This window comes from Callithrix jacchus, chromosome 8 (genome assembly GCF_049354715.1).
Source record: "Callithrix jacchus isolate 240 chromosome 8, calJac240_pri, whole genome shotgun sequence".
Taxonomy (NCBI): Eukaryota; Metazoa; Chordata; class Mammalia; order Primates; family Cebidae; genus Callithrix; species Callithrix jacchus.
Genome location: NC_133509.1, coordinates 126,544,934 through 126,567,793, shown reverse-complemented (window position 1 = coordinate 126,567,793; position 22,860 = coordinate 126,544,934). Strand labels below are relative to the sequence as shown.

The following is a 22,860-nucleotide window of genomic DNA, read 5'->3' as shown; positions in this document are numbered from 1 at the left end:
GTCTCTGCCAGGTTTTGGTATGAGAATGATGTTGACCTCATAAAATGAGTTAGGGAGGATTCCCTCTTTTTCTATTGTTTGGAAGAGTTTCAGATGGAATGGTACCAGCTCCTCTTGGTACTCCTGGTAGAATTCAGCTGTGAAACTGTCTGGTCCTAGACATTTTTTCGGTTGGTAGACTATAAATTGCTGCCTCAATTCCAGAACTTGTTGTTGGTCTGTTCAGGGATTCAGCTTCTTCCTGGTTTAGTCTTGGAAGGGAGTAAATGTCCAGGAATTTATCCATTTCTTCTAGATTTTCTAGTTTATTGGCATAGAGGTATTTATAGTATTCTCTGATGGTAATTTGTATTTCTGTGGAATCAGTGGTGATATCCCCTTTATCATTTTTTATTGCATCTATTTGATTCTTCTCTCTTTTCTTCGTAATTAGCCTGGCTAGTGGTCTATCTCTTTTGTTGATCTTTCCAAAAAAACCAGCTCCTGGATTCATTGATTTTTTTGAAGAGTTTTTCACATCTCTATCTCCTTCAGTTCTGCTCTGATTTTAGTTATTTATTGTCTTCTGCTAGCTTTTGATTTTGTTTGCTCTTGCTTCCCTAGTTTTTTTCACTGTGATGTTAGGGTGTCGATTGTAGATCTTTCCTCTTTTCTCTTGTGGGCATTTAATGCTAAAATTTCCCTTTACTCATTGCTTTAAATGTGTCTCAGAGATTCTGGTACATTGTGTCTTCATTCTCATTGGTTTCAAAGAACATCTTTATTTCTACCTTCACTTTGTTATTTATCCAGTAGTCATTCAGGAGCAGGTTGTTCAGTTTCCATGTAGCTGTGTAATTTTGAGTGAGTTTCTTAATTCTGGGTTCTAATTTGATTGCACTGTGGTTTGAGAGACTATTATGATTTCCATTCTTTTGTATTTGCTGAGGAGTGTTTTACTTCCAATTATGTTGTCAATTTTAGAATAAATGTGATGTAGTGCTGAGAAGAATGTATATTCTGTTGATTTGGGGTGGAGCGTTCTGTAGATGTCTATTAGGTCCAATTGGTCCAGAGCTGAGTTCAAGTCCTGGATATCCTTGTTAATTTTCTGTCTCATTGATCTGTCAAATATTCAGAGTGGGATGTTAAAGTCTCCCACTATTACTGTGTGGGAGTCTAAGTCTCTGTAGGTCTCTAAGAACTTCTTCATGAATCTAGGTGCTCTTGTATTGGGTGCATATATATTTAGGATGTTAGCTCTTCTTGTTGCATTGATCCCTTTACCATTGTGTAATGCCCCTCTTTGTCTCTTTTGATCTTTGTTGGTTTAAAGTCTGTTTTATTAGAGACTAAGATTGCAACCCCTCCTTTTTTTTTTTTTTTTTTTTTTTTTTGCTTTCCATTTGCTTGGTAAATATTCCTCTATCCCTTTATTTTGAGCCTATTTGTGTCTTTGCAGTTGAGATGGGTCTCCTGAATACAGCACACCAATGGGTCTTGACTCTTTATCCAGTTTGCCTGTCTGTGTCTTTTAATTGGGGCATTTAGCCCATTTACATTTAAGGTTAATATTGTTATGTGTGAATTTGATCCTGCTGTTATGATGCTAGATGGTTATTTTGCCTGTTAGTTGATGTAGTTTCTTCCTAGTGTTGATGGCCTTTATAATTTAGTATGCTTTTGCAGTGGCTGGTACCAGTTGTTCTTTTCCATGTTTAGTGCTTCCTTCAGGAGCTCTTGTAAGGCAGGTCTGGTGGTGACAAAATCTTTCAGCATTTGCTTGTACATAAAGGATTTTATTTTTCCTTTGCTTATGAAGCTTAGTTGGGCTGGATATGAACTTGTAGTCCGAAAATTCTTTTCTTTAAGAGTATTGAATATTGGCACTCACTCTTCTGGCTTGTAGGGTTTCTGCCAGGAGATCTGCTGTTAGTCTGGTAGGTTTCCCTTTGTGGGTAACTCAACCTTTCTCTCTGGCTGCCCTTAGCATTTTTCCTTCATTTTGACCTTGGTGAATCTGATGATTATATGTATTGGGGTTCCTCTTCTCAAGGAGTATCTTTGTGGTGTTCTCTGTATTGCCTGAATTTGGATGTTGGCCTGCCTTGCTAGATGGGGGAAGTTCTCCTGGATAATATCCTGAAGAGTGTTTTACAACTTGCTTTCATTCTCCCCATCACGTTCAGGTACACCAATCAAATGTAGATTAGGTCTTTTCACTTAATCCTGTATTTCTTGGATGCTTTGTTCATTTCTTTTCACTCTTTTTTCTCTAATCTTGTCTTCTCACTTTATTTCATTGAGTTGATCTTCAATCTCTGATATCCTTTCTTCCATTTGATCAATTCAGTTATTGAAACTTGTGTATGCTTCACATAGTTCTCATGTGTTTTTCAGCTCCATCAGGTCATTTATGTTCTTCTCTAAACTGGTTACTCTAGTTAGCAATTCATCTAACCTTTTTTTAAGGTTCTTAGCTTCCTTACATTGGGCTAGAACATGCTCCTTTAGCTCAGAGGAATTTGTTATTACTCACCTTCTGAAGCCTGCTTCTGTCAAGTCATCAAACTCATTCTCCATCTAGTTTTATTCCCTTGCTGGCCAGGAGTTGTGATCCCTTAGAGGAGAAGAGGCATTCTGGTTTTTGGAATTTTCATCCTTTTTGCACTGATTTCTCCCCATCTTCGTGGATTTATCTACCTTTGGTTCTGAAATCAGTTATTTTATTCTTTTTTATGTTGTTGTAAAGGGAGTTTCTTTTTTAATCTCATTTTCAGATTATTCACTGCAACTACATAGAAATATGATAATTGATTTTTATATGCTAATCTAGTATCCTGCAGCCTTGCTAAACTTGTTTGTAAGTTCTAATAGGTTTTTGGTGGTCAATTGAAATTTTGAAGGATAGTTTTGTGAAATATAAAATTTCTGGTTGACTTCACTTTCTTTCAGCATTTTGAATATTTTATCTTAATGTCATCTGACATGTTTGCTGCTGAATGAGAAGTCAGCTGTTAATTTTATGATTGTCTCTTGTATGTAATATGTCATTTTTCTCTGGACTTAAGATTTTCTCTTTGAATTTACTCGAGTAAATTTCCCAGGGTTTCTTGAATTTAAGTTTATCAAATTTGAAATGTTTCCAGCCATTATTTCTTCAAAAAAAGAATTATACTACAGGTGTCTAAGATCGTACCTGTGGTTTTGGCAGTGGCTGGTACTTAATTCTTTTAGCTTACATTGCTAATTTTTACAAACCGGTCTTCTGGGGGTGTCCTTTGCACCTTTATTGCCCAATAACTTGGTCAGAGTTTATATTTAAATCTCAGAGATTACCATTTTTGCAGTTTCCTTATTCCTGGGATTTTTCTTCTTAATATACCAAATGCTCTGTCAACATCAAGCTTTGTCTGACATGTCAAGCCAGTAAATACTTCAACTTCGTGCTGCCTAAGCTTGGCTGTATAGTGTACCACTGTGTGGCTATATTATACATAACTGATTGATATTTTCATTATCTTCAATCTTCAGCCATTACAATAATGCAAAATTATCCTTGAACACATTCTATCTCACTCATATATGAGCATAATGTAGGAAAAATTCCTAACAGTGAAATTTCTAGGTAAAAGGTATATGCATTGGGTGTTTTTGTTTAATTTTCTTTTAAAAAGGTAGCATAGAATGTAATAAGTGTTGTTATTAATGTTGTAAAACATTGCTTTCTGATGTCTTCTTTATTCAAGTTCAGTGATCGGATTTTCTGGTTGATGGATATTCCTAGAGAAAACATCACACAAAACACAAGTAAGAGTGATCTGAATTAATTCTTTTACCCCTGGGTCTGGACTTATTAAATAAAAATAACAAAAAGAATTTATTGGCCAGGCGTGGGAGCTTAAGCCTGTAATCCCAGCACTTTGGGAGGCCGAGGTGGGTGGATCACGAGGTCAAGATATCAAGACCATCCTGGTCAACATGGTGAAACCCCGTATCTACTAAAAATACAAAAAATTAGCTGGGCACGGTGGTGCGTGCCTGTAATCCCAGCTACTCAGGAGGCTGAGGCAGGAGAATTGCCTGAACCCAGGAGGCGGAGGTTGCAGTGAGCCGAGATTGCACCATTGCACTCCAGCCTGGGCAACAAGAGCAAAACTCCGTCTCAAAAAAAAAAAAAAAAAAAAAGAATTTATTATATTTAAAATGACTTGTCATCTCATGTAAATGTCCCATGTGGTATTTCGGACATACTTACTAAAAATTATCTGTGGTTTAGCCGAATTATAAATGTAACTGGGATACTGTGTTTTACCTGATAGTCCCATTATAAGTAGATTGTTTTGATGTATACAACATTTATATTATGCTTTATTAAAAATAAACTCATTTCTTAGAACTTGGAAATTATAGTATTAATATAAATACTAATTTATTTTACTGAAGCTGAATCATTAATCTTAATATGTTATAGGTTATAAATATTAATTATTTTATTATGGAATCTACTATTAAGTATTTTGTGGCAGTGTAGCATCATATGCTATTGTATATACCTAGATGAAAAGAGGAGAAAAGTCGAATTCCAGGAACTGTGAGTATTGACCTAGTGAACTGACCTGGTAGATCTCTAGGCATGAGACATATTCCCAGAGGTTAAAAATGGTGGAAGGTTTATTGTTTTAATGTGATAGGTGCATTAAACAAAACCAACTTGACTTCACTTAAGGAAAAAGAAGAAATTTATTTCAGTCATGAAACCCGAAGACAAAAATGCAGTCATCTTATAGGAAGGAGTTAGAAATGAGAAGGAAAACTATCAAGAACCAAGGGACTACTTTTGCCCTGTTTGTCTGTCTTATCTGTAAATCTACATGTATATTTCTTTCTTTGTAGACAGGCTTTCTAAACCTGCCTCATTACAGTTGAATTTTATATATCTTTCTTATGGGTCAGTCCAATTCCAAATTCCCAGGATAGTATCTTCAGTTGGCCAATTGTTGATCAACTGGTTGGTTGTGCATCAGCCAGATGGATTGAGAGACTGGGATGGGGGAATCACGCAGGCCAACCCCTCTTGGTATTGCAGTAAAGGACATTCTAAACTGAGTCCTGCAGAATGAAGGCCAGGCAAGGTGAGAGTTAGTTAGAAAGGATGGAAAAGATTATACAGATAAGAAAGTATCAAAGATAAAGCACTGTTCACAATAGCAAAGACTTGGAACCAACCTAAATGCCCATCAATGGTAGACTAAAGAAAATGTGGCACATATACACCATGGAATTCTATGCAGCCATAAAATAGGATGAGTGCATGTCCTTTACAGGGACATGGATGAAGCTGGAAACCATCATTCTGAGCAAACTTACACAAGAACAGTAAACCAAACACTGCATGTTCTCACTCATAAGTGCGTGTTGAACAATGAGAAAACATGGACACAGGGAGAGGAACATCACACACTGGGGACTGTCGGGGGTGGGGGTCTAGGGGAGGGATTGCACTAGGAGAAGTATATAATGTAGATGACGGGGTGATGGATGCAGCAAACCACTATGGTCTGTGTATAACTGTGTAACAAACTAGCACGTTCTGCACATGTACCCATGACTTGAAGTACAATTTTTTTTTAAAGTCTGCAATAGAAGCCCCAGTGCCGTAACATCTGGCATAGATTGTATATCACTATACAATCTATGCCAGATATAATTTTTTCAAATTAATTTTCTTGTTGGAGCTATCTGTGATTTTTAAAAGGAATTTATCTTGAATATTGTACTCTTATTATGGATGTAACCTAACTCTCATTAATATAATGACGGAATGTTATTCCAGAAGCTTAGCATAATATTGACATTCATTTACCATCGAAGAAGTGAAGATCACATGTTATTTTTACTTCTACTCTTTATTTACAAACTTTAATTTTAGAAAACCATTGCTTCTAAAGTCACCCAGAAAGAAACAAAGGTGATATGAGAACTTAAGTAACTTTTAGTAAAAGACAAAATTAGCTCTTCCTCTCCTAATACAATTCTCTGGACTGAGTAAAAAGAAATATCTTTGTGCTAGTACTGTGATAGGAGGGGATGGTTTATGTAGATAGCAATATGCTAAAAGTCAGGGGGAAATGTTCAGAGGTAAGGATACCATATTTGTTCATTCACTTTTTCCTCCTTAATCATACCTTACTTACTGCTGTGCCATGAATTCGTGTATTATGAGTATATAAAATCTTGGGACTATATTTGAGTGTATGTGAAATCTTGGGAAAAGTAGGCTGGGCAACATCAACAACGAAGGTAGTAAGATAGTTATTGTAGTGGAAGTAGAAACAGCAGGCAGCACTTACTGGATTCTTATTATATGCCGGTACTGCTCTAAACACTATCCATGTTAGTTCATTTATTCCTAACTATGTGGTGGATACTATTATCATCTTCATTTTCAGATGATTTAACTGAGGCCCATGGAGTTGTATGGAAATTTAGTGATAACTAGGTGATGAAAGCAGTTTGAAGTGAAGTGTATAATTATTGAAAGTAAACAGCCCCTCCTTGATTTACGCTACATAACTTGCTTTCTTATTTTCATTTTAAAATAAGGGATAAATTTCATTTTATGAAACATATCCTTTTTAGTGTCCAGTTCTATGAGTTTTGACAAATGTATACAACTATGTAGTCATTACAGTCAAGACACAGAACAGTTCCATCGGGCAATAAAATCACTCCACCCATAATCAACCCGTCTCCGTCTCCCAGGCCCCGGCACCCACTGTTCTGTTCTCTATTCCTGTTGTTTTGTCTATTCCAGGGTCATGTAAATGGAATCATAGAATATACAGCCTTTGAGTCTGGCTTCTTTCACTTCGCATAATTCATTGGAGATTTGTCTATGTTACAGTTTCTCCAGTGTTCTTATCGGGTAGTATTTTTTGGTGTGGATAGTTAATTTTGTTGAAGTACATTTGGATTTTTCTAGTTTTTGACAATTATGAAGAAAGCTACTATAAACAATCTCATACAGGTTTTTGCGTGCACATAAATTTTTGTTGTATTTAGCTGATACAAAGTAATAGGATTACTGTGTTGTATGGTAAGTGTAAGCTGAACTTTATAAGAAAAACTGTCAAATGATTTCCCAAAGTGGCTTTATTATTTTGCATTCTGACCACCAGGTGATCTCCAGCCATGCCAGAACTTAGTGTATATGTGTGTGTGTGTGCTTGTAAATATGTATGTATAGATATATACTTTAAATTTTTAGCCATTCTAAAAGAAGTGTGGTGGCATTTAATTGTGTGTGTGTGTGTGTGTGCGTGTGCGTCTGCGTGTGCGCGCACGCGTGGTTTTTGTTTGTTGGTTGGTTTTTTAGGTTTTTTTGAGATGAAATTTCACTCTGTCACCCAGGCTGGAGTGCAGTGGCACGATCTCGGCTCGCTGCAGCCTCTGCCTCCTGGGTTCAAGTGATTCTCCTGCCTCAGCCTCCTAAGTATCTGGGATTGCAAGTATGCACCACCAGGCCCAGCTAATTTTTTATATTTTTGGTAGAGATCAGGTTTTGCCATGTTTGGCCAGGCTGGTCTCAAGTGATCCGCTGGCTTCAGCCTCCCAAAGTGCTGGGATTACAGGCGTGAGTCACCATACCCAACCTAATTGTGGTTTTAATTTGCATTTTTCTGACAACTAATGATATTGAGCATCTTTTTTTGTGCTTATTTGCCATTTGGTGTAGTATCTGTTCAAATGTTTTATAAGTTTATTATGTATTCTGGATACAGGTATTATCAGATATGATTTGCAGATAGTGTCTCCCAGTCTGGGGTTGTCTTTTCCTCTTCTAAGAGTATCTTTTGAACGTCAGAGTTTTCAATTTTGCTGAAGTCTAATTTATCAGCTTTTTATTTTATGAATGGTACTTTTGACATCACAGCTAAGAAATCTTTTCCTAACCTAAATTTTCAAAGATATTCTCCTATATTTGCTTCTAGAAGTTTACAGTTATAGCTTTTGTATTTAGGTCTATGAGTCATTTTAAGTTAATTTTTATAAGTCATGTGGGCCAGGATTGATTAATTTTTTGGAATATGGGTATCCAATTATTCCAGTACTGTTGTTGTAAAAAAAAAACTATTTAATCTCCATTGAATTGCTATTTCTGGAATGTATCTTTTCACCAATACCACATTGTCTTGATTATTTTAACTTTACAATAGTTCTCATAAGTAATGTTAGTCCTTCAATGTTGATATCTTCTTTTTCTCTTTTTCTTTTTTTTTTTAGTTTCCAATGTTTTTATTTATTTATTTATTTTTAACTTATTTTTTTTCCTTTTTATTGCATTTTAAGTTTTGGGGTACATGTGCAGGACATGCAAGATAGTTGCATAGGTACACACATGGTAGTGTGATTTGGTGTCTTCCTCCTCTTCACCCACATCTGGCATTTCTCCCCCTGCTATCCCTCCCCAGCTCCCCTACCCCACTGTCCCGCCCCTATCCCCCCACTAGAACCCAGTGTGTAGTGCTCCCCTCCCTGTGTCCATGTGTTCTCACTGTTCATCACCCGCCTATGAGTGAGAACATGTGGTATTTCATTTTCTGTTCTTGTGTTAGTTTGCTGAGAATGTTCTCCAGATTCATCCATGTTCCTACAAACGACATGAACTCATCGTTTTTGATTGCTGCATAATATTCCATGGTGTATATGTGCCACATTTTCCCAGTCCAGTCAATCATCGATGGGCATTTGGGTTGGTTCTAGGTCTTTGCTATTGTAAACAGTGCTGCAATGAACATTCGTGTGCATGTGTCCTTATAGTAGAACGATTTATAGTCCTTTGGATATATACCCAGTAATGGGATTGCTGGGTCAAATGGAATTTCTATTTCTAGGTCCTTGAGGAATCGCCACACTGTCTTCCACAATAGTTAAACTAATTTACACTCCCACCAGCAGTGTAAAAAGTGTTCCTATTTCTCCACATCCTCTCCAGCATGTCTCCAGATTTTTTAATGATTGCCATTCTAACTGGCGTGAGATGGTATCTCAATGTGGTTTTGATTTGCATCTCTCTAATGACCAGTGATGATGAGCATTTTTTCATATGTTTGTTGGCCTCATGTATGTCTTCTTTTGTAAAGTGTCTGTTCATATCCTTTGCCCAATTTTGAATGGGCTTGTTTGTTTTTTTCTTGTAAATCTGTTTTAGTTATTTAGTTTATTTAGATTCTGGATATCAGCCCTTTGTCAGATGGGTAGATTGCAAAAAAAATTTTCCCATTCTGTTGGTCGCCAATTCACTCTAATGACTGTTTCTTTTGCCATGCAGAAGCGGTGGAGTTTGATTAGGTCCCACTTGTCTATTTTGGCTTTTGTTGCCAATGCTTTTTGTGTTTTGGTCATAAAGTCCTTGCCTATGCCTATGTCCTGAATGGTTTTGCCTAGATTTTCTTCCAGCGTTTTTATGGTGTTAGGTCTTATGTTTAAGTCTTTAATCCATCTGGAGTTAATTTTAGTGTAAGGTGTCAGGAAGGGGTCCAGTTTCTGCTTTCTGCACATGGCTAGCCAGTTTTCCCAACACCATTTATTAAACAGGGAATCCTTTCCCCATTGCTTGTTTTTGTCAGGTTTATCAAAGATTGTATGGTAGTAGATATGTTGTGTTGCCTCCGAGGCCTCTGTTCTGTTCCATTGGTCTGTATCTCTGTTTTGGTTCCAGTACCATGCTGTTTTGATTACTGTAGCCTTGTAGTATAGTTTGAAGTCCAGTAGTGTGCCTCCTGCTGTGTTCTTTTTGCTTAGAATTGACTTGACTATGCGGGCTCTCTTTTGGTTCCATATGAAGTTCATGGTGGTTTTTTCAAGTTCTGTGAAGAAGGTCATTGGTAGCTTGATGGGGATAGCATTGATTCTGTAAATTACTTTGGGCAGTATAGCCATTTTCACGATATTGATTCTTCCTAACCATGAACATGGAATGTTTCTCCATCTGTTTGTGTCCTCTCTTATTTCGTTGAGCAGTGGTTTGTAGTTCTCCTTGAAGAGGTTCTTTACGTTCCTTGTTAGTTGTATTCCTAGGTATTTTATTCTCTTTGTAGCAATTGTGAATGGCAGTTCATTCTTGATTTGGCTCTCTTTCAGTCTGTTATTGGTATATAGGAATGCTTGTGATTTTTGCACATTGATTTTATATCCTGAGACTTTGCTGAAGTTGCTTATCAGTTTCAGTAGTTTTTGGGCTGAGACGATGGGGTCTTCTAGATATGCAGTCATGTCGTCTGCAAATAGACAATTTGACTTCCTCTTTTCCTATTTGAATACCCTTTATTTCTTTTTCTTGCCTGATTGCTCTGGCTAGGACTTCCAGTACTATATTGAATAGGAGTGGTGAGAGAGGGCATCCTTGTCTAGTGCCAGATTTCAAAGGGAATGCTTCTAGTTTTTGCCCATTCAGTATGATATTGGCTGTTAGTTTGTCATAAATAGCTTTTATTATTTTGAGATACATTCCATCAATACCAGGTTTATTGAGGGTTTTTAGCATAAAGGGCTGTTGAATTTTGTCAAAGGCCTTCTCTGCATCAATTGAGATAATCATGTGGTTTTTGTTTTTGGTTCTGTTTATGTGGTGAATTACATTTATAGTCTTGCGTATGTTGAACCAGCCTTGCATACCCAGGATGAATCCTACTTGATCATGGTGGATAAGCTTTTTGATGTGCTGTTGCAATTGGCTTGCCAGTACTTCATTGAAGATTTTTACATCTATGTTCATAATGGTAAAAGAATCGATACAACAAGAAGAGCTAACGATCCTAAATATATATGGACCCAATACAGGAGCACCCAGATATATAAGGCAAGTTCTTAAAGACTTACAAAGAGACTTAGACTCCCACACAATAATAGTAGGAGATTTTAACACTCCACTGTCAATATTAGACAGATCAACCAGACAGAAAAGTAACAAAGATATCCAGGACTTGAATTCAGACCTGGAACAAGCAAACCTGATAGACATTTACAGAACTCTCCACCCCAAATCCACAGAATATACATTCTTCTCAGCACCACATCACACCTACTCTAAAATTGACCACATAATTGGAAGTAAAGCACTCCTCAGCAAATGCAAAACAATGGAAATTATAACAAACAGTCTCTCAGACCATAGTGCAATCAAGTTAGAACTCAGAATTCAGGAACTAACTCAGAACCACACAGCTTCATGGAAACTGAACAACTGGCTCTTGAATGTTGACTGGATAAACAATGAAATAAAGGCAGAAATAAAGAAGTTCTTCGAAACCAATGAGAACGAAGACACAACATACCAGAATCTCTGGGACACATTTAAAGCAGTCTCTAGAGGAAAATATATAGCAATAAGTGCCCACATGAGAAGAGTGGAGAGATCCAAAATTGACACCCTATTGTCAAAATTGAAGGAGCTAGAGGAGCAAGATAAAAAAAACTCAAAACCTAGCAGAAGACAAGAAATAACTAAGATCAGAGCAGAACTGAAGGAGACAAAAAATCCTTCAAAAAATCAATAAATCCAAGAGCTGGTTTTTTGAAAAGATCAACAAAATAGACCACTAGCCAGATTGATAAAAAAGAAAAGAAAGAATAACCAGATAGATGCAATAAAAAACGATAAAGGGGAAATTACCACAGATTCCACAGAAATTAAAACCATCATCAGAGAATATTACAAACAACTCTATGCACATAAACTAGTAAACCTGGAAGAAATGGATAAATTCCTGGACACTTGTGTCCTCCCAACTCTCAACCAGGAGGAAGCCAAAACTATGAATTGACCAATAACAAGGTCTGAAGTCGAGGCAGCAATTAAGAGCCTACCACACAAAAAAAGCCCAGGTCCAGATGGGTTCACAGCCGAATTCTACCAGACACACAAAGAGGAACTGTTACCATTCCTTCTGAAACTATTCCAAATAATTCAAAAAGAGGGAATCCTTCCCAAATCATTTTATGAGACCAACATCATCCTGATACCAAAACCCGGCAGAGACTCAACAAGAAAAGAAAACTTCAGGCCAATATCCATGATGAACATAGATCTTCTTTTTCAAAATTGTTTTGGTTATTATAGTTCTTTTTGCCTTTCTATGTAAATTTTAGAAATGACTTATTTACTTCTACAAAAATCCTGCAGTGATTTTTAATTTTGGATTGCATTGAATCATAGATCAGTTTAGGGAGAGTCAATATCTTAATAATAATGAGTTTTCCAAACCATGGAGAAAGTATATCTCTCCATTTGTTTACATCTTTTTTTGAGACAGAGTCTTGCTCTGTTGCCAGATTCCAGGCTGGAGTGCAGTGGTGCAATCTCGGCTCACTGCAATCTCTGCCTCCTGGGTTCAAGCAATTCTCTTGCCTCAGCCTCCTGAGTAGCTGGGATTACAGGTGCACGCTACCATGCCCAGCTAATTTTTGTATTTTTTAGTAGAGACGGGGTTTCACCATGTTGGCCAGGGTGGTGTCGATCTCTTGACCTCGTGATCCACCCACCTCGGCCTCCCAAAGTGCTGGGATTACAGGCGTGAGCCACCGCGCCCGGCCTAAGGATTTTCTTATAATTGTCTGTTGATATGATAAATTACATTGATTGATTTTTGAATTTTGAGCCAGTCTTAGAATCCTAGGACAAACAACACTTGGCCATGATATATTATCTTATTTATATATTCCTGGCTTCATTTGGCTAGTAGGTTTCCTAGGTTGTCAATCTGGAGATTTATTTTCTTTTCTGGTAGTGTCTTTATCTCATTTTTGTATCTGAGTAAGGTTATCGTTATAAAATGAGTTGGGATGAGTTCCTTGTTTTCCTATATTCTAGAAGAGTTTTTGTAGAATTGGTGTCAACTTTTTATTAAATGTTTGCTGAGATTCACCATGTTTGTGAAGATATCTGGGCTTGGAGTTTTCTTTGTGGAAGGATTTTAAATACACTTTCATTATCCCTTAAAAGATTTAGGAATATTCAAGGTTCTCTTTCTTCTTAAGTGTTTCGGCAATTTGGTCTTTCAAAGAAAGGGTCCATTTTATGTAAGTTGTTGAATTTGTGGACACAAGAGTTGTTCGTGATATATCCTTCTTATCCTTAGAATATCTAAAGTGTCTGTAGTGGTGTTTGCTATTTTATCTCTAACATGAGTTACTTGTATTTTTAAAAATTCTGTATTCTTGCAGAGGTTCATCAGTTTTTATGTTTCAAAGAGACACCTTTTGATTGTATTAATTGTGAATATTGTTTTTCTGTTTCTAATTTCATCAATTGCCACTCTTTATCTTATCCTTCTACTTACATTGGGCTTAATTTGCTTCTTTTTTTTTCTAGTTTGTTGAGAATCTTTAGATCAGGGGTCAGCAAACTACTGACCCCTGATCTTGCCTACTGCCTATTTTTGTAAATAAAATTTTATTGGAACAGAATCATGCTCATTTATTTATGTGTCTTCTATGGCTGCTTTTATGCTACAGTGGTATAGTTGAAGTAACAGATATCATATAACATACAAAGCCCCAAATATTTGACCCTTTACAACTATCTGACCCTTTACAAACTCTTTACTGTCTGCCAAACCCTGCTTCATATACAGCAGATCTTCAAATAACCTCATTTCATCAAACATCATTTTATTGTAATATTGACAAAGAAAGAAAGTCAATTCCTAGCCAGGGCCACTGTCTATGTGGAATGCACATGTCTTCCCTATGTCTGTGTGGGTTTTCTCCGAGTACTCTAGTTTCTCACACAGCCAGAGATGTGCATGTTAGGCTAATTGGCGTGTCTAAATTGTCCCCATATGACTGAGCATGGGCATGTGTGTAAATGCACTTTGTGATTAAATGGCTTACAATCTAGGGTTGGTTCCCGCCTTGTTTCTGAGCTGCTGGAGTAGCCTTCCGTGACTGAACTGAAATAAGCAGACTAGAAGATGAATGAATGAATGATTATAAATTATTAGAAATAAAAATTTATGAAGTATACAATAATCGTACAAACAAATGCATGACAGTAAATAATGCAGTACGAAAGCCCTCAGTAAGCCTGCCATGTTTGTTACTGTTTTTAAACTGCATGTGGTAGAGGATGCTCCTTACAGATGTTGCTTTACAAACATTTATTCCTTGGTTTAACCCACCACTGCCATGACCACCAACACTTACTTATTCACCAAAAATTGAGTAATTGTCTTACTTGTTTTTATTAATCTTTTTAAAATCAATGCATAGCTCACATTTATTTCAATGTTTAATATTGAAATTTGGAGCCTTTATTAAGAAGTTTGGTGATGTTTTTATGACCAGACATATGCCATAGAGACTTAATTCTTGTTTATATCAATTTGCCTATGGTAAAGTTGGTTCTATTATACATTGTTTTGCTTAAAGTCCCAGTTTCCAAGAACGTATTGATGATGTTAAGTGAGAACTTACTGTAATTGATTTGAGATTTCTTCTTTCTAATACAAGTATTTTACTGCTACATATTTCTCTCTAAGCATTACTTTATCTGCATCTGATAAATTGTTATGTTGTGTTTTCATTTTCTTTCAATTAAAAATATTTTCTAATTCCCCACGGCACTTTCTCCTTGACATATGCTTCTTAGAATTGTATTATAAAGTATTCAAATATTGGAAATTTTTCCAGATATCTTTCTGTTACTGATTTTTCTAGCTTATTCCATTATGTTTAGAGGGTATATTTCATGTGATAGCAATTCTCTTTAACTTATTAAAATGTGTTTTATGGCTTATTTAGTAAATGTCCCATGTACACTTGAAATAACTTTTGATTTACATATTTTGAAGCTCTGTTGTTAAGCATGTCTATACTTAGGGTTGTCATGCCTTTATCATATGTACTGACCCTCTTTATTCCTGATATTGCATCAGTCTGAAATCTCCCTTGTCAGATATCTATACAGCTGCTACAGCTTTCTTTTCATTAGTGTTATACATTTTTTTCATCCTTTCTTTTCAAGACAACTTTTGGAACACTTTCATCAACAGAATGGAAGTACACAACTGAATCTTAAAACCAGCCAGGTGCAGTGGCTTATGCCTGTAATCCCAGCACTTTGGGAGGCTGAGGCAGGTGGATCACTTGAGGTCAGGAGTTCAAGACCAGCTTGGCCAACATGGTGAAAACCTGTCTCTACTAAAAATACGAAAATTAGTGGAATGTCGTAGTGCATGCCTGTAATCCTAGCTACTTGGGAGGCCGAGGCAAGAGGATCATTTGAACCTGGGGAGCAGAGGTTGCAGTGAGCTGAGATTGTGCCACTACACTCCAGGCTGGGAGACAGAGACTCCATCTCAAAATAAAACAAAACAAAATAAAATCAGTGAGTAAGATCTAACCCAAAAGTACCCACACCTCGTAATGAAAATATAATCAGGTGGAAGAAGACAAAAGTCTAAGAGAGTGGAGGAGAGATGCACATGAGGAAAGAAGGACCCTGGGACTGAATTATCAAGATGGATTCAGCTGATGCCTTTAAGTTCCACATACTCTGAGCCCCTGATCAGTGGTTTGAGACAAGCATCATATTTGGTCACAGTAGGTATATGCTATGTCTGGAATGGGAAGAAAGTTCAGAATCCCATGGAGACTGTAGACCCTCAACTCTGTAATAATGAGGTGGAGGGTATGAGGATGCTAGAGCTCTAGGGAAGCTCTTTTCTTTGTGTCACTAACCACACTGCAGCAAGATATGGTAAAAAATTATTCAAGTTACTAGTTTAATGGAAGAGCCAGAGTAGCTACAGGAAAGACTCCATGAAAACATCCAGCTGACATGGAGAAAATAAACATTCAGCCACTGGAGTAGTTATGGTGCCATGCTCAAGAGTTGGTAGAAGAAAGACATTCTCTCTGACTGACTTGTAAAAGACAATCTTTTTTCACATAGAGGACTAGAAAGTTCTATCAGTATCGATCCTTTCCTGTTTAATCTTTAAATTTTGAAGCATCTCTGGGTTTACTGCTAGGATCACACCAATCATCAGCTTCAGGTGTAGTTTTGTAATGGTGCCAAGTAGAGTTCTTAAAAACTGCAAGTCTCTCAAATTATTCACTTGAAACAGCCTTTAAATAAATGACAGCAGTAGTCCCATTTATTCCATCACATAGTATTAGAGTTCCTTAAAAATATATAGCACGCCAATGAAAAAATGGTGAATCATAATCAAATCCAGTCAAAGGGACAACTCTTATAGGCTACAGGCTATGTCTATTAGAAGTTAAATACATATAGTTTTTAAAAGATACATTTTCAAAGTGAGACATCATCATTTTAGTCACTTATCTTAATGAATAAATCTTTTAAAAACTCAAATAACAAGAGTTTTAACAGCCAACTATCTCTATTTTCTGTCTTTATGGAGTGCTACTGTTGTTTTCACTGAGTTCTTGAATTACATGTAAAACAGATGTATAGGCACATAAACTGCATGAATAGTTTTGTCTGGAGCTTTGGCATTGAACTCTTCAACTTCCAACTCTGTAGCTACCAGCTAATACTATTCACACAGCCTCTTGGCTTTTTCATATACATTGTTCACTACATTAGCCACATTACAGGTGAGATCAATATTTCTTATGTGTTTAGAATGAGCAGTGATGGTATCACCATCAAAGAGAAGCGCATGCTAGTTGATAGCATGTGGGAAGAAATGGAGTTGGGATAAAACCATTCTGGAAGATACTGGTTGTACTGCTAATAAAAGATTCAAACGCATATTTTTTTCTTATATTTAATCATTCCATGTACCATTACAGAAACCACATTTTCTGGCTTTCATCAGTACTTGTTGAAAGTTACCTAAAACCTGTGGATCTTCAGGGCTCTTATTTTTTATATTCTAAAACTTCAAGAAAGTTCTGCATATACCAACTTTGAACCAATCCCACTAAAGGCCTGTTAAATCACTTACCCAGCAGAAAATTGGCTTCATTCACTGTGTTAGCTAGTAGCACAGGAATCTCCTTTTGTAAAATCATGATGTTCTCTCAAACCATTATCTTTCCCAAAGTCCAGGAACTGCTTGATGGAGAGTGGTGACAGCAAGAGGCACAGATAGCAATTGATGTACTTGGGCATTGGCTGCTTTAGCAGCTCCCAGTGTAGCCATGACAGCATTGCCATGACAGTGTACCTCCTGCCTAGATGCCTGGATGGACATGAGGCCCTCTGCAGCCATACCATTTGGATCAGGCGTGTTCTTCATGAGTGAACCCCTGTTTCAGTTTCAGCCTCGGCCTTGGCCTGTGGATGCAGCCACTTCAGCAGCTCCCAGGCCCTATCCATTCTTTTACTTTTAACTTATTTATGCTTTTACATTTAAAATGAATTTCTTATAAGTAGCATATGGTTTAATCTTGATTTTTACATCTAATCTGTCGAATTTCATCTTTTAGCTGATATTTTAGACCACTTACATTTAATGTAATTGTTGATATGGCTAGTTATATTAAAATCTACCACCTTTTAGGTTGTTTTCTATTTGTTCAATCTCCTCTCTTTCACTTTTCTCCTCTTTTTCTGTCTTCATTCATATTAATTCTTTTCTATGATTCCATTTTATCTCCACTATTGGCTTATTAGTTGTACCTTAAAAGTTTTTAAATTATTCATCTTAGGGTTTATATGATGCATTTTAATTAATTGTGGTCTGCTTCACAAGAAGAGTCATAATTTTCTTTTTATCAAGCCCTACAGCTCTAGGAGAAAAATTATGACCTAAATATTAGTATCTAGATTCAGTGATATGATGGTAAGGTCACTTCACCATTCTTTTTTCATTATTTTATGAGCAAAATGTTTATAGGGAAAACATATGAAATTTGATGTATAAATACCAACAAAATGGTTGGCAAAGGAAAGGCTATCATTGTTGGTAATGTTCACATATCCTATAATTTCACCAACATGACATATGAAAAAATAGTTGATTATTTACATTTTGTTTTCAAACAGAGGTTGCAGCTGTAGAACAATGGTTAGTAAGGATCACTTTACATCATGGACTAAATATTTATGCTACTGAAGGAACTCTATTGGATTTTGTTCGAGGTAAGTGCCAACAGACAGAAGTAAAATGGAATTCATATATTCTTTCAATAAACTTTGACATCTGCTGTATGCCAGATTCTGTGCTAAGGTCCTAGAGATTTAAAAATTTTTTAAAAATAAATAAGAGATAATCATGACCCTTGAGGCACTCAGAATCTGATAGAACAAATAATTAAATACATGTGGGTAAGTTATTAATAGAAATCTCCAGAGCACAATAGAAATATGGAAATACAGGCCAGGCATGGTGGCTCATACCTGTAATCCCAGCAGGTGTTTGGGAGGCCAAAGTGGGCAGATCACTTGAGGCCAGGAGTTTGAGACCAGCCTGGACAACATGGTGAAACCCCAACTCTGCTAAGAAAAAAATACAAAAATTAGCCAGGCATGGTGATGTGCACCTCTAGTCCCAGCTACTTGGGAGGCTGAGGCAGGAGAATCGCTTGAACCTGGGAGATGAAGGTTGTAGTAAGCTGAGGTTGTGCCATTGTATTCCAGCCTGGGCAACAGAATAAGACTCTTTCTTTTAAAAAAAGAATGGAAATACATATTTTACTGTGGCCATATTGAGGGTTATTATAAACAATGGCTTATAATGTTGACTATATTTACTTATTTCAAAAAAGTAAGTAGTTTTAGGTAGTTTCCAAAATTAAAAACAACAAACAGTGAATCAATTATTCAATAGTAATTGCAATACTGGCTTTGGAACTCTGATAGTTTGATACCCTATGCTACTTTTTAAGTACTACAGTATCAATATAAAATTGTTATATCAATTTTTAAAAGATCTGAAATCTGAATCATTTCCAAATTGAGATGTACCCAAACTACCACATACTATATTAAAATCTTAACTTACATTTGTTTAGAATAATGTACTGAGGTATAATGGCAGCAAAAAGCTTCACAAATCAGTAGATTTTTGAAAGCTCCAGATGCAGAGATGAGATTTATCTGTTTGAGGAATTGAAAGGAGACTAGTGTTGCTGAAGCATAGTAAATGACAGGGTGGTGGAAAATGAGTTTGGAGAAGCTGGCAGAGATCTTGGTAAAAAGTGTGGACTTTCTTGTAATCATAATTTAAAGCCATTGGGGTATTTTAAGCAGAGGAGTGATAAATTCTGATTTATCTTTTATAATGAAAAGATCACTTTGGCTGCTGTGTAGAGAATAACTCTTGAGGAAGGACAGCAAGAACGGAATAAAGGACATTGGTAGCAGTTGTTGCAGTAGTCTCCTTGAGAAGGTCAGGAGTTGATAGGCTATAGCATTAGCAGTGGAAGTAGTGAGCAGAAGCTTCAGAATACATTTTGGAAGTACAGCTGCTGTGGCTTCTTGGTGGACTAAGGTGGAGGCAAACAAAAGTAACAAGGATGATACCTGGATTCTTTCCTTCCTTCCTTCCTCCCTCCCTCCCTCCCTTCCTTCCTTCCTTCCTTTCTTCTTCCCTCCCCCCTCCCTCCCTCCCTCTCTCCCTTCCTTTTCTTTTTTTTAAATGGAGTCTCACTCTGTCACCAGGCTGGAGTGCAGTGATGCAATCTCAGCTCACTGCAACCTCTGCCTCCTGGGTTCAAGCAATTCTCCTACCTCAGCCTCCTGAGTAGCTGGGACTACAGACACGCCCTGCCATGCCCAGCTAATTTTTGTATTTTTAGTAGAGATGGGGTTTCACCATGTTGGCCAGGATGGTCTTAATCTCTTGATCCACCCGCCTTGGCATCCCAAAGTGCTGGGATTACAGACGTGAGCCACCACGCCCGGCCTGATGCCTGGATTTCTTACTTAAGTGTTCAAGTAGAGGATGTTATCATTCATCAAAATGCTGAAGACGGGAGGAACAGACACTGGGAAATGGGAATCAAGAGTTAAAGCTAGAGTTAGAAATCTTTATTCATTACTGAACTCAAAAGAGAGTGTAAAACCTTGTCTCTACTTTTTTTCTATGCAATCCACACCCCAAACCACTCATCTGTTTCTATCTCCTCCACGCCACTTAAACTGCTGCTAATCACAGTCACCAGTGACCTTCATATTGGTCACTTTTCTGTCTCCTTTTTAGCTTCTTAGTAGCAGTGAAAACTTTTAATCATTTCCTCATTCTTAAAATGCTTGAGATATAGTATATGACTTCAAGGACCTTGTATATAAGTAGGGGGCATTGTCAACTCAGTGCAGTGATGTCCAGAGGTAAGCTGAAATCTCCCTGACCTGGGTGTGAATGGTCTGCAAACACATACCACCCCCTGAAACATCAGCTGCTTTGCCCCAGATTTGTTTGAATTCTGGAATGACTTCCTGGTGAATTAGTGTAGTCATAGATCATGTCTCTTTCCCTCCTTGGCTGTCCCTGTGCTGCACTATGTCAATCCAGATGAAAAGTTAGTTTCTTTTCTTGCTTTGCACAAAGTGAAAAAAAATCACATAAAGTCTTTGGATTTGTAGCAGATTTTACTGAAAGTTGGGGAAACAGAGGAGAATGTGAATAGCTAAATAACTGGTTATTAGTTATCTCTGCCCTTAAAAGACCTTTGACTGTTTTTGAGACTCAGACAGCAGTAGTCTTTCCAATTACCCTGGCTTACTTGTTGTATTCTTTTTTTTCTCATTTTTTTTCCAAAAGAAAAAACCCAACCCTCCCTTCTTTTAATGTATGAAAATTTGAATTTACCTAGCTCCAATCCTTTCATATCTAAAAGTAAAACATTTTAAGTTTTAAAATTTGTGAAGCCTTATCTGATGAAGTTCTTTCAAAAGGATCACTGTCTACCCTGGTCTGGTGGGGAAGAGTGTACCTTTATTCTAGTTACAGTGAGTGCAGAGTCCTGCTGGAGCACCTGGGAGCAGAGCCTCCCTCATTCTAGGGCTTCATGGAAGGCTTCCCAAAGTGGGAGACATTCAAATTGAGGACTGAAAAATAGGGTTGGGAGAAAACCAGATACTCAAAGCCCCACGAATTAGAGTCTATAATGGGAAGAAGGAAAGTGGAGGAACCAAGAGGAGGACAGATTCTGGAAGACCTGGTTTGCACTTGAAAGACCTTATTCGCCACTGGTGCTGCTGTCCTGCCTGTGCTGCGCTGGAAATGCCTCACCTCTGATTGCTTTTTCTTCTTCATTTCATTCCCAACTTCTGTCTTCCAGAAATCCTTCTAGGTCTCTTGGCTGCTAATGATAACTGTTCCTGTTCACCACTGCTACTCTGGATTTATTCTCATTTTTATTTACCTACTGTTGTTTCAGTGGGATTTGGAAGAGAACAAAAAGTAAATGAGTGGGCTCTTGAAGCTGAGGTTATAAATGTCTTCTGTGTTACGGCAATTCCGTTTGTAGGGATAGATCCTGTGCAAGTAGTATTTTTCAACTACCTTCCAGAAAAATCTCTAAGTCTCTTTGCCACTAATGATAACTGTCCTTGTTCTTCCCTGCTACTCTGGATTGATTCTCATTTTTATATATCTACTGCTATTTCAGTGGGCTTGAGAAGAAAACAAAAAGTAAATGAGCGGGCTCAAAAGTTATAAATGTTAGTATTCTGTGATCCCGCAATTCTATTTCTAGGGATAGATCCTGTGGCAAATGGTATTTTTCAAATGTGGCAAAGCAGTTTTTCCCATTCCACATGCTCTTCTGCAACACAACCTTGCCAGGCCCCCACCAAGGGGAATTAGACTTTAATCCTTCTATCTGGGAAATCAGTAACTGACCTATTTTTAACCAATGCAGAGTGAGATAATATACCTTTTTTGAACTATGGAATCATTTCTTTACATGGTTCTTTTAAAACCTTTAAAGGAAAGTAGCAATGTTTCATTTTCAAGTGTGCTCTCACAATTTAAATATCCAAATTTGATTTCCACAGAACCGATTCTTCAGTGGTCTCCTGGGGATGTGATTTCAGAAAGAGAGATCCGTATCTTATATCCACACGTGGTAGATCTCAAAGTGACAAAATGCCCCTGTGCCAATGATGTGGCATTACTAGGCTTCGTTGTGGACTCAGGGGTTAAAGGTAGGTTTGCAACTTCATTGAATGTTGAAGTCAGCATTGTGTATTTTATAACAGTAATATTTAACTGGCAGCAGAAATAAATGTATAGACGTAGGGGAGGAAAATTGTTTCCTAAAAATACCTAAAAAATTATCCTTCAATACTCTATCTTGTCTATTTGCAAGTGTGATATACTAAGTAGGTTTTTTTGCTGTGACTTTTTGCCACGTTAATCATGAATTTAGCATGTCTCCTAATTTCATTTATCCCATACCCTCCATTAATATATTACTTTCTCCCAGAGATTATCCATTGTGTTTTTAATCCACTGCTATTCCTGCCGTGTATAAACAGATTGTTGTTCCTGAAATATCACATTACTTTAAGTTTGCATTTTGTTCATTACAACTGTAATATCTGAGAGCATACATATAGGGAAATTTCTCTATATATTCATTTCATGACAGTAACACCAAATGTATGGATTTTCCACACCAAGTAATTCTCCAGTTTTCTGTGGATGACAGAGTAGGTGTCCTATGATTTAGTTCACTTCTGGCATCAGCTATCTGGAGTTAGCACAGATCCCCACCCCAGCAACAGATTAAGGGCTCAGTCCCACAAGACTGTCCCCCAATTCAAATGCCAGTCACAAGTCCCAGGTTGTAGTTCTAATCAACTAATTATTAATTGGGGGGTCCCACAACCCCTTCTTTGAGTTCAATAATTTGCTGTAACAGCCCACAGAACTCAGGGGAATGTTTATTTAG

At 37.2% G+C, this 22,860-nt stretch overlaps 1 protein-coding gene across 3 annotated transcripts in view; it reads left to right on the top strand.

Annotated features, from left to right (window-relative positions):
• CATSPERB (catsper channel auxiliary subunit beta) overlaps window positions 1-22,860 on the top strand; it is a 189,403-nt gene that overhangs the window by 42,202 nt on the left and 124,341 nt on the right. For all 3 annotated transcript variants that reach the window (XM_003734064.6, XM_035261289.3, XM_078335627.1), the window contains 3 exons: window positions 3,729-3,789; window positions 18,005-18,100; window positions 21,962-22,111. In XM_003734064.6, coding sequence (XP_003734112.4) covers window positions 3,729-3,789; window positions 18,005-18,100; window positions 21,962-22,111 — 307 coding nt within the window. The remainder of the gene's footprint in view (window positions 1-3,728; window positions 3,790-18,004; window positions 18,101-21,961; window positions 22,112-22,860) is intronic.